Source organism: Saccostrea echinata, unplaced genomic scaffold, assembly GCF_033153115.1.
Source record: "Saccostrea echinata isolate AGI-Se365-2 ecotype Australia unplaced genomic scaffold, CSIRO_AGI_Sech_v1 ptg000009l, whole genome shotgun sequence".
Taxonomy (NCBI): domain Eukaryota; kingdom Metazoa; phylum Mollusca; class Bivalvia; order Ostreida; family Ostreidae; genus Saccostrea; species Saccostrea echinata.
This window is the reverse complement of record NW_026889758.1, coordinates 25,172,755-25,184,763: the sequence shown is the minus strand read 5'-3', so window position 1 is coordinate 25,184,763 and position 12,009 is coordinate 25,172,755. Positions and strand designations below refer to the sequence as shown.

Below are 12,009 nucleotides of genomic sequence, written 5' to 3'. Positions count from 1 at the left end.
ATTTGTTTGTAACATATACTGATAAATTTTTATGACTAGCAAAATAATTTGTATATTCTATATACAATATCTGTAGTAGAATTCAAAAAATAAAAGTTGACAGCATGTTTGTGAAAATGTAATAATGACAAACGACATGCAATATTTACCTCTGTTTCTTCTAGTCTATTCAAATTTAATAAAATGTGTCCTCTTAAAATCAACACTTGTGGACTTGTATCTTCTGCACAAAGCTGAAATACATGAATAAAAGTATGAATCTGTCACAATTAAAACAAATGTTTTTGTTTTTTTGTTTTATAAATCTTTAATTCAATCCTATTTCTGCATCAGTGACAAACCTTCAGTTGACTAATGAATTTTAAATGTTTGTTGTGGCATGTATCTTAATTAGACTTATACATACTAAGCTTCGTTTAACTCCTATGTGATGATACACTACAGATAACAGCAAGAGAAAGAAATAGGTCCCCCCCCATGCAAGATATCTCTTACACAATGTACCTCTAAGTTATGTGAAAACTGACTAGAGAGAGAGAGAGAGATGGGGATCCCCTTTCAATCATAGCACAGATCTGTCACATTTTATTTTTTACCTCCTCTGTAATGGCTAGAGCTGACTGGAGAGAGTCCGTGGTCCTTGTTTGTAGAAGGATTCTGGCCTGTAGGATTTTTACTTTCCTGGACACGACACCACTAGACACTGTGAGTTGTCTACTCTTCTTACTTAGATTTATGGCACCTGACCAACAAAGTTGAAATTCATCAAAAGATTTAAAATGTGAAAGGTTAATACTGTATACCAATTATTTCGCATCAACAGTTATCCATGGTACACATTTAAAGTGAATATCAAATATTCTGAAAGAAATATACATACACTGCTTAATAGTTGATTCAGCATCTGCCAATTTATGTAATAGAAAGTAGGTCAGAGCCAGATAGTATGGTACACAGATTGTGGAGGTCATCACTGGCAAAGCTGTCACAGAAATATACAATGTATAACAGAGATGGAAAAGTATCAGGGCATACTTTTATGAAGTATTTAAACTGAAAAACACTTCCTTAATCAATGCACATTGGCACAAATTTTTAGCCAAGGAAGTATTTCTTTAAAGGATGACTGCACTTAACGCCTGTTTTTGGGTCTTTTTCGGTTGCTTCTTTTGCTTTTATATCTAAACCTTATTTCACTGTTGAATGTTTATGAAAGAATCCTGTCAATTTGTGACCAAATGTAAATCTTAAAATGATTTTAGACTGTGATACAATAAAATGATTCAATGTTTTTTGTCCTTACTCTTTCCAAATATAGAGAATTTACACTTACCTGCCCTTGATTGAACATTAGATATGCATGAGAAGTGGAGCTAACATTTAAGAATGGGTCTAAAATTAGACTAGATAAATAACAATGACATGTTTGGAAAAGCGAACGTGATCACTCTTTCAAATCTCCCCCTCCATTCTGTATGGCACAAATACACTTCTGACAAAGGTTTTAAAACGAAATTAACAATATAAGCATGTCAATGTAATTAAAGCAGATTTTATATCAATGCCAGATGACATATCGTGTTTGAACACAATGTCCTAGTTAGCACAAAACATGCTACCTTACAAGTCACGTGACGGAATTTAGTATTCACAGTTACCTGAGGTAAGAAATCACGTGGTGAATTATAATATTCAACATGTCACAATCCTTGGTTACAACACAGAGAGCAAATGTAAGAAGAAGCAGTTTTTTCTCTTTTTAATCATGAGCGCATGTTTGTCTATTATTCTCCTTTTGACACATTATTATTTATGCAAATATACAACTACTGTTAAACGTAGAACAATAGACAAACATGCGCTGACTATGTATAAAGTCAGTAAAAAAGTGGGCGTCCTCATTATCGAACGGAGATTCAAGAAATTGTGATGCCCCTGCCTTTGAAAAAAGTTTCCAACTTCGTAAATACACACTTTTATTAAACATAATTTCATAAAGTTGGTATATTGGATGTTGACCATTCTTGCAATGAAAAGAAAAATGCTTGTTTTGAAAGTTTATTTTGTTGCAAATTCCGCATGTTCTTAAGTGCAGTCATCCTTTGCAACATTCAATACCAGTAATGAAATGTTACACAATATCATTAAATATAATTTATGTAAATTTGTTTCTAAAATACTGTTTTGTTTGTTTGCTTGTTTTTTGTTTTTTTTTCAAAGAAGATTTTCTATATTGGAGGGGTCTAATAGTTGCCCAATTCAACTCTACAAAATGTGTGAATAAAATATTCTTTTAAAAATCTATCTTCCATACTTATACACTTTTAAAGCCCAAAGATACCTTCAACAAAGCAGTCCTTAGCCTGATTCAGTTCTTTGTTACACATATACTGGAATCCTTGGGCAGCTTTCAGTGTAACACTCTCACTGTCTAATTCTGAGAGCCGGGTCATGGTCTCAGACATGTGGGGATCCTTGGTAGGCAAAAGAAGCTCAGAACCTAGGCAAAATAATTCAATACTATGATACATTTGTATACAGTAGAAAATTATCTCTTGCAGCCTTGCTATTATACAAGTTTAAAGAAAGATAAAAACCAGTCTAAAAGATAATTTACATTCTACTTACAAAAAGCTCTATCCATAATTATCAGTAACTTGACTTCTAAGGGATATTTCATTGAGGGATACTTTTCACATAGCACATGACAAGATTTCTCTAACAGTAAATGGTCTTTCTTCTACAAATAAAAAATAGAAACAAGATGTGTTTGTGAAACACTGATGCCCCTGTATGACAGCTCATTGACAAGGTTAAAGTTTCTCAAATGCAAGTCAAACTTCAAGATCAAGGTCAAGAGGTCAAAAATGCTGGTACAAAGAAGTTCTAGTCACAAGGAATATACAAGTAAAATATGAAAGCTGTTGCACCAACCATTAAGAAATTATGGTCAAGTTTCAAGTTTTTCAAAAGTAAGTTAAAAACTCCAAGGTCAGGGTCATGAGGTCAAAAATGTTGTTACGCAAGGAAATGTCCAGTCACAAGAAATACACATGTGAAATATGAAAGCCCTAGCACCAACAGTTCAAAAGTTTTGACAAGTTAAAGTTTTTTTTTCAAAAGTAGGTCAAACTCCAGGGTCAAAGTGAAAAGGTCAAAAATGTTGGTACCCAAGGGAAGGTCTTCTGTCACAAGGAATACACATATGAAATATGAAAACTCTAGCACCAACCATTCAAAAGTTATGGTCAAGGTTGAAGTTTTTCAGAAGCAGATCAATGTCAAAAGATCACAAATATTGGTATTAAAGGGAAGAACTTGTCACAAGGAATACAAATGTGAAATATAACAGCCCCAGCACTGACAGTTCAAAAGTTATAACCAATGTTGAAGTTTGGTAAAATTTTGTAAAAGTGGGTCAAACTCCAAGGTCAGAGGTCAAATATGTTGGTGCCAATAGAAAGGTCTTTTCACAAGAAATGCACATCTTAAATATGAAAGCCCTAGCTCCAACCAATCAAAAGATAAGGGCAAGGTTAAAGTTTTTGCAGACAAACAAACAGACCAAAAACTATATTCCCCTGAATCTTTGATTATGGGGGCATAAAAAAGGAAGATTGGGAAAAAAAATAAATTTACCTTCAATATTTCACCTTTAAGAGGATCTATTGGCAACTCATTTTTGATACTGATCAATTCCCATTTTTTTTTACTTTAATGTTAAGTACGAGGGCGCCGTTCAAAAATTACGTGGACTCTTCTATTATTTACTCTTACAGACGTCATGTAGAATTGAAATTTCACAGGAACATATTTCTTAAAAATTCCAATAAATTCTTGGTAAAATATTTTTATTTTACTTAATATCTCATAAAATTATTGCTGTTTTGATACTGCTGATGGTGATGTACAGAGCAAGGTAAAACTGTTGAAAAACAAACGTGTTATCCAAAATTTTATTCATTTATTTTCCATATTTCATGATATTATTTATCAATTTTCTCTAAAATTTCTTTTTATTTTTTTTTAATATTAAGTATTTAGATTTCAGGCGTAATATTTGAAGTACTAACAGAAATATTGTAATTTTTCTCCGATGTAACCCCTACGAAATCAACTGCAAAAATGACGTCTCGTGATTTGACGGAGCAGCGCACTTTTATCAAATCATGAATCATGCAGGGAAAACGCCAATAGAGACCCAAAATAATCCTGATGAAACATGTAGTAAACCAGCGGAATATCCGACATATCTCTACAAAATGTAAAAATAGAATTTTAGATTGTTAGACCTTAGCTAAAAGGCAATCCGGGAGGGAAGGATGATGTTCATCGACAAAACACTGATCTGGGCTGTTAAGAATGTGATAGAGATCGACTGAGTTAAACTTTACCTCAGAAATATCTGCAGTTTTGGTGTTTAACACAAACTAAAACACACAATTATAGTTTTATAGTTTTTAAGCTGAATCGGAAATGGTATATGGATGTTTATTCTGAGTGGATAAGGTAACCCAAACTATACAGTATCAAATACTAAGGGAAAATATTGAGAAAATGAAAGCTCCCATTTTTTAAAATGCCCGTGACGTTGAAAGTTTTACTGCGTCATGATTTCATTAGACGTCCTGTTAAATCACTTGAAATTGACACCGATTTACAATATTTTGATATGAAATTTTGATGATCATATATGAAAAGATTCTTTTATATTATTTATGACTTTTTGCTTGATTATGTTGTCAAATATATTTTCTGTGCAACAAGTCTGCGTAATTTTTGAACGGCCCTCGTATATGATTCTGGACATTCAAAATTTAAGGAGAAAAAAAGAGATCACTCACAAAATCACTGAAAAAGAACTGAACTGTCTGTTCATTTTTTTCCAAATCAGTTTTTCACTTGAATGTTGGTTGAAACTATATGTTGTCTAGAACACATTCAATTCAAAAAGCTTGTTTCCTGTTCTAAAATGTCATTGCAAAATAAATAATGAGCATTTTTCATGTATCTGTTTGTGTTCTTTAATATGTAGGTAGATTTTTGAATGATGGGTGAAAAATACCTTAGAAAGGCCTTATGTGCAAACATACAGTACATGTACTTCATTAGAATATTGTACACACTCCTACCTTAAAAAGAATATCTACATAGAAGGTAATGATTCTTTCTTCAAGCTGTGCATCCAACTCCAGCAGACTATTCATGATGTCAATTACCTATAATTTAGACAAGTTAGGCTTTGAGATGTTACAAATTAAAAACAAACTGCTATAAAACAATATTCTATTCATATTACAAATAAAACTGGTTCTAGTACTTTTCATTTATCACCACACCTTATTTTGTTTCAAAAGAAAATTCCTGTACTACTTATTGACTTTAGAAAATATTTCTCTCCTAAAACAAAGACCTTTTCTCTGTGTTAAAGATGAATATTCTTGCTCTGATCAAAAATTCTACTCCTTTGGGAATAGCCCCTATCTGATTATCATACCATGTCCTCTTGTGGTGGTGTGGGGGATGACAACTTTAGGAACAATGATAACATATCTGTATAGAGGCTACACTTGACAGAGTCTTCTGTCTCCTCAGAACACAACTTTTCATACAGTTCTAAACCCTACAACAACAATTGTAGGTACATGTACCTTGTTACAAAACAGGGAATGAAAATAAAATACAATTCAAATTTTTTTTTCAGATTTTTACATGTAAATTTAAAAGTGTATTGGAATTACTAAAGCATGCTCATTTTATTGCTTAAGATAATTAAGTCCAAGACAATACCCTGTTAATATCCCCCAGCTTTATGTGTAAATTAGCAAGCTTCTTTGTCACTTCTGTTTTCTTGTCCTTGTCACTATTAGAAACATTGATATGAAATAAGAGGAAGAAATCTACAACAAGGAATCAAAAATAAAATACTTTTAAGCAATGTTTTCTGACTTACTTTTCAAAGAAATCTCTGAGTTTGGTGTACACTTCTACTAGTTCTTTATCATTCTCTGGTGAACTGTGCTTTTCATAAAAACCACTCAGTCCCTGGATAAAAATGAAACATCTTAGAACAATATTCTAGGTACATTTCAGCTGGTACATTTGACACATTTCCTGAAACTGGCTTGATGAGAGTTATAAGATTCTTATACTAAATTAGAAGTCTCTGATGCGACTGTAGCTCTACTGGTTTGAACTTATTACACAGGAAGAGAAAATTACCATTTGGACTTAAAACTAAGGCAACAGCAATAAAAAAAAAATTAATTGATCCTTAGGTAAGTCTCTTTTTGTAGCAATTTTTATTGCAATCAGACTAAAACTGTAGGAGGAGTACCCTTTTAAAAGAATTTCACAGATATTTTTATTCTTAGTAAACATAGTAACACCCTTTGCCAAAATTAAAAAAAAAAAAAACGATAAATAGAATTACGTATCTTTGTGTAGTATACTGCATATCAAGTTTTACTGAAATCGGACCAATACTGTAGGAGTAGCATTTTGAAAGAAATTTGCAGAAAATTCTATTTTTAGTACCATGGCAACACTGTTTGTAAAAATCAAAAAAACAGTACAAAGAATTGTGTATATGGGAGTAGTCTACTAATGTACCAAGCTGTACCAAGTTAAACAGAAATCAAACCAAAACTGCAGGAGGAGGAGTCTATTGAATTTAACAAAATGTCTATTTTCATAAGGCCATGCATTCTCAGTTTTTTTCTCGTTTAGTGTCCACTTATCTTTCAAAAACATACCAATCTATTCACAAAAAAAAACACACAAGCTGAAAAATTAAACACAAGACATATAGTCATATAAACACCTCTTTCAAAGGATTTGTTTCTGTTTACCTATTTTCCTCGAAGAAAGATTTATTCCTTTGCAAAATCAAGGTAATAAATGATTCATATATACCGTAAATCACTTTTTATTCACAAGACCTTTATTTTTGTGTACTTACATGAGCAGATCTGCTCGCAAAAATTTCATTTTTATTGGCATCGATTATATATAGCAATCACCAGAATGCCTGAAAATTTTGTCCTGCTTGTGAAGTACCTATCTCATGAAAATAAGATGTCGCAAAAATATGGCAATCTACAATTCTTTATTTGACAGATTCTATGTAAATATAGAAAGAAATTGACAGAATTTAAGGACTTCCACCAAAATAATCAGTTTCAGGACTACTGATTTCCTGATCTGGGGTGTAAATACCAAGGTGCACATAGACATAGGAAAAAATTGGAATGGTCTAACTATGGCAATGTCCAAAAATCGATATACAGAATGATATATCTTAATGTAGTCTACTTGTGTACCACATTTAATGAAATCACCCCAAAAGTGAATGAGGAGTAGCATTTTGAAAGAATTTTACAGAAATTCTATCTAATTTTAGTAACCATGACAACTAGTGATGGAACATCGGTTAATTTTCATAATCGATCATCGGTTGGAATCGGTTACTGCTTCCAATGCGATTTTACCGATTATAATCGGATGTCATAGTTTTGTATATAAAAAGCAGACTATTACAATTATTTCAAATTATTTCTTTAACACGAATATGTAAAATATATAATATATTATTTTCTTTGTTGTTTTGCTTCTTTTACACTTTCTATATATGCACATTTCGGTTCTTAATCACCTCTGCTTTGTGCTTGTTGGCTAGTATCAGATGCAGACGCCATTTTTTTCATTAAGAAGAAATAAATTTTAAACCAGAAATTGATAATTCCGGAATGTATTGTATAAGAAGTATGCTTCCGATGATCGATTATGAAAAATTATAATCAATCATCGGAATCGGTTGCATTTTTTCGCTGACAATTGATGTTTTCTTATTATCGGTACAACACTTATGACAACACCACTCACTGAAATCAAAACCAATACCGGTATACAGAATTATATTATATCTTAGTGTAGTCTACTTGTGTACCAAGTTTTATTGAAACTGACCAAATCTGTAGGAGGAGTAGCATTTTTGAAAAATTGTTTACAGACAGACAAAGAATGAGAACACCTCACTATTGCATAAGCTCTTCTGGTCTCTGACCAGTAGAGAGCTAATGGCTTTATAGTGGCTCAGCATTTGAATATGACTATGATGGTTATGGCCAGTATGAAATCATTTAATCTTGTAGATATGCATGTAGTATGTAACACACAACTCATTCTAAACCTCTGAAGTCCAATTTCATTAACATGAAGGTAAACATTTAAAGTAGTAGAGGCAAGCCTCAGTCCCCTTATTATACAATTAATTACCCCTTATGAGGTCAACATAGTGAAATAAGGACCCTCGACCTTGCCAACGAGGTGACCTGACCTGACCGAGGCCGCGCAGCGGCCGAGGTCATGTCAGGTCAGCGAGTGGGCCAGGTCGAGGGTCCTTATTTCACCATGTTGAACTCATAAGGGGTGATCAATTGTTTTATTATACCGATATAAGTTAAGACAATTTTTGTAGGCTTAATTACTAAAATAATCAATTGTGTATTAGACCTACGAACTGTTATTATCAGTGTTTCATCGGGATTGGGATTCGCTTGTGAAGATGTTTACTTTTCGCCTGCAAGTCTTGTAAGTTTTTGCACCGCCGTTTTATTAAAACACTCTGTGACTGTCAGTAACATGCATTTTTATAAATTTACAAATACCATTTCTGAGTACAATGACAATCTGGTACAGACTTTTACTGTACACAAGAGCCAAGTCTGCATTCATTGAATTTGACATTGTAACGAAAGTTTCAATGAAAACAATAAATTTTATGACGCATCTAAAGGACAATCGTATTCCGTATCATAAAAAGACTATACGTATTTTTATAAAGGCATTTTTTGTAATGAACAGTCATTACTGTATGCATTAATTTTTAAATTTGAATGGAATTTAGATTAACAGGTCATTTTTAGCGGTCATTATTTATAATGACCGGGTCATCATACCCCACGTGCAATGATTCCTAGGTCATTATTGCTGTAAACAGTACTTTTTGGAGTCATTATTCAGTTTAAAAGCTTCTAACAAACCAATCAAATTTGAGTATTCTTAATAGAGGTATAATATTACTAAATGAGATAAATTCACTTCCTGTATTGTAGTAGTAACACTGACCTGCCATGCCAGCGGTTGGTCTGGCTCAGACTCGGTGGCCCGCCGGTATGCCTTTACTGCCTGATCTGGCTGGTCTAAACCATCAGCTGCTACACCCACAAATACCAGTGCATTGTAGTTGCTCTTATCTTGAGCTAGAATTCCCTGAAAAATATATCAGTTATGTGTTTGCTCCTGTTTGTAATTTTTTTTCATAATAAGTCTATAAATATAAACACTTCACCAATAACTGAAAATTGCATTACATTTGGGGTGAATTTTCAGAGTTTCAAATATTCAATTCAATTCAATTCAATTCAATTTATTGATTCACCAAACATGTTGGCATACAACCATGTTACAAACAAAATGAAAAATACAGTGTGTTTTCAGATTACTAAAACATATACTAAAGTACATACATACATGCAAGTGTACAAATCAGTGAAGTCAACTACTTTTACAACTTGAAGTTATAAGACTTACTTTACAATGCTTCAAGGCCTCCTTGTATTCTTTATTCTTTATACATTCTCTAGCATTTTTCAATGCTATTTTTACATCTTTTGGATCCATTGCAAAAGCTGAGAAAATAAATGTCCACTCTGAATGTTATGATTTATTTTTCCAGATTATCTCTTTGATAAAGCTTAGGTCCATTATTTTAAACAAATAGGTAGCCCACTGTTTCTTTTTGTGCTTTACAGTGCGTTATAATACACTTAGATCAACTTAAATTATGAAAGATGAAATAAGATAAATCATCGAAAATGTGGGAAACTCCTTTTTATCCCAAGGGACCCCAATGATATCCAATTTAACCATAATAAATCTGAAAATTCATTTTAAAGATGTTATATTCTCTCTAGTGAAGTGGCATATAGCCTTACATCCACAGTGACAGTGCGTGGATGCAGGATAAACATGCTAAAGTCTGTCCACTTCTCTAAAAATAATAAGATATGTTATTGTATACATGAATTGGAAGTGCTGAGCTAAAATTACAATCCAATTATGTTTTCATTTTAAGCTCTGAGTGAAATAATAATATTTAAGAAATCTATTCTATTTATTTCATTTCTGTCTTACTACTACCTGTTTTGTTTGAATGTCGTGCCCGATCAAAAATAACGTGAGTTTAAGCCCACCCTGGACCCAATCTAATTAAAATTAGATCTTCCATTCGCTCCCCGATTTTTTATATTCATCGCGACATATAAAAAAAATCGGAGAGCGAATGGAGATTTAATTTCAATTAGATTGACCCTGGACCCAAACTAAAACGAGTTAGATAAAACAAAAATGAATGATCCATAAGGCCAAATAAAAAAAAATATGTGTGGTTCCGGTTACCCGACCGTCCCTATTTTATACTCCCGACCCTAAACTTTTTTTTGACAATATTCAAATTTCCGGAATTTTCCCTGATTTCCCTCATTGGCTCCGGTATTAGTTTTAGTTTCAGCAATGGTGGCCTTCTTTGACAACATCGTTTCAACACGCCGTACAAGTGTTTTGTCAGTTACAAATGTCACCACTTGAAAGAAAGCAAAAGTATTATCTCACCAATATCACCAATACTTAATTCAAGAACATTCAATGATATTTTTGACTTTTATTATATTTAAATAAATAAATTAAAAAAAAAACAAAACAAAAAAACACCTACCTACCTACCCTAATTTATTTGGAGGTGTAACCGGAACCACACATATTTTTTTTATTTGGCCTAAACTACATGTATATGGATCATCAGTCTTATTTCAGGTTAAAGAGGGAACCACACTCTCCCGTGGTCTGCAAAGTGGACGTTCTTTTCAATGAAAAAAACTAAACTACATTTAGCCTACTTCCTTCCAATCTAATGAAAATTATAAATTAGATATTCCACACCCCGGTTTTCCCGTCGTCCATGCGACGTATGGAAAACCGGGGAGCGAATGGAAGGCCTAAGGTTGTTTCCAGTTAATGGGACAAAGGTGGTAGATATATACATATTATGTTCAAGGTTTAGTTCTTATATAGTCCCCTTTCACTCTAACCGCCTTGGTTCAACTCCTAAGGAAACTGAGCATGCAAGTATGGAGCGCCAAATTAAAACAAACTCAAAAATTGGAGGTATCCATATAGTCATTTTGAGATACATGCATAATCAATTCAATGAAGAGAGCAATGATTGAATTAGCGTTATTACTATTGTAATGGGAGAGGAGAGAGGAGAAAAATGCTACGGACCAGTCCGGGATTCGAACCGAGCCCCCTGAATCTTCAGTCAGGTACTCTACTAACTGAGCTGTCTGGCCACCTGCGTCTGACCGCTACATTCCTCCCTCCTTTAAGGTCTTCGCCGGGCCCCCGAAGACACCAACCCTGGTCACAGGCTCTTCCCTGGCAGATCTTTCATCTGTCACATCCTGGTCACGGCACCAAGTGTAACGGGAGAGGATAAAAATGCGACGGACAGTCCGGGATTCGAACCCGGGCCACCTGAATCTCCAGTCACGTGCTCTACCAACTATCTGGCCACCGGCGATCGAACGAACCCGTCATATTTCATGGAATTATTGCGCGCATCAATAATAATTTTAAATTGAATCAATGATAACATTTATTCAGTTAAAACACACAAATCCTGTAAGAGAGCGAACCTGTCTGATTATCAGGATATCTTCAATTTATAAAATCCTTAATTTAAATGGTGATTCCTTTAATTGAATTGTTCCTCACTTTAATAGACTGGATGCATGCATTAATTCTTTTTGTAAATTCATTGTAAAATATTTCAATATATCTTCAGATGAATTAAAAAGCCCAACAAATCATTAATATCAAGCTGGTGTAAACTGATTTTGAAGAACAATAATTCCACCGATGAATTCCAGTGATTTCATGAGCGCATCA

At 33.4% G+C, this 12,009-nt stretch overlaps 1 protein-coding gene across 1 annotated transcript in view; it reads right to left on the bottom strand.

The window, feature by feature from the left end:
- Positions 1 to 9,685, bottom strand: part of LOC133182091 (superkiller complex protein 3-like) — a 35,025-nt gene extending 25,340 nt beyond the window's left edge. Inside the window, exons 1-11 of the mRNA XM_061316810.1 lie at positions 9,595 to 9,685; positions 9,130 to 9,273; positions 5,954 to 6,045; positions 5,791 to 5,863; positions 5,498 to 5,623; positions 5,133 to 5,219; positions 2,629 to 2,740; positions 2,342 to 2,500; positions 881 to 982; positions 597 to 742; positions 150 to 233 (exon numbers count right to left, since the gene is read on the bottom strand). Coding sequence (XP_061172794.1) covers positions 150 to 233; positions 597 to 742; positions 881 to 982; positions 2,342 to 2,500; positions 2,629 to 2,740; positions 5,133 to 5,219; positions 5,498 to 5,623; positions 5,791 to 5,863; positions 5,954 to 6,045; positions 9,130 to 9,273; positions 9,595 to 9,684 — 1,215 coding nt within the window. The 5' untranslated portion in view covers position 9,685. The remainder of the gene's footprint in view (positions 1 to 149; positions 234 to 596; positions 743 to 880; positions 983 to 2,341; positions 2,501 to 2,628; positions 2,741 to 5,132; positions 5,220 to 5,497; positions 5,624 to 5,790; positions 5,864 to 5,953; positions 6,046 to 9,129; positions 9,274 to 9,594) is intronic.
- Between the last annotated feature and the right edge of the window lie 2,324 nt (positions 9,686 to 12,009).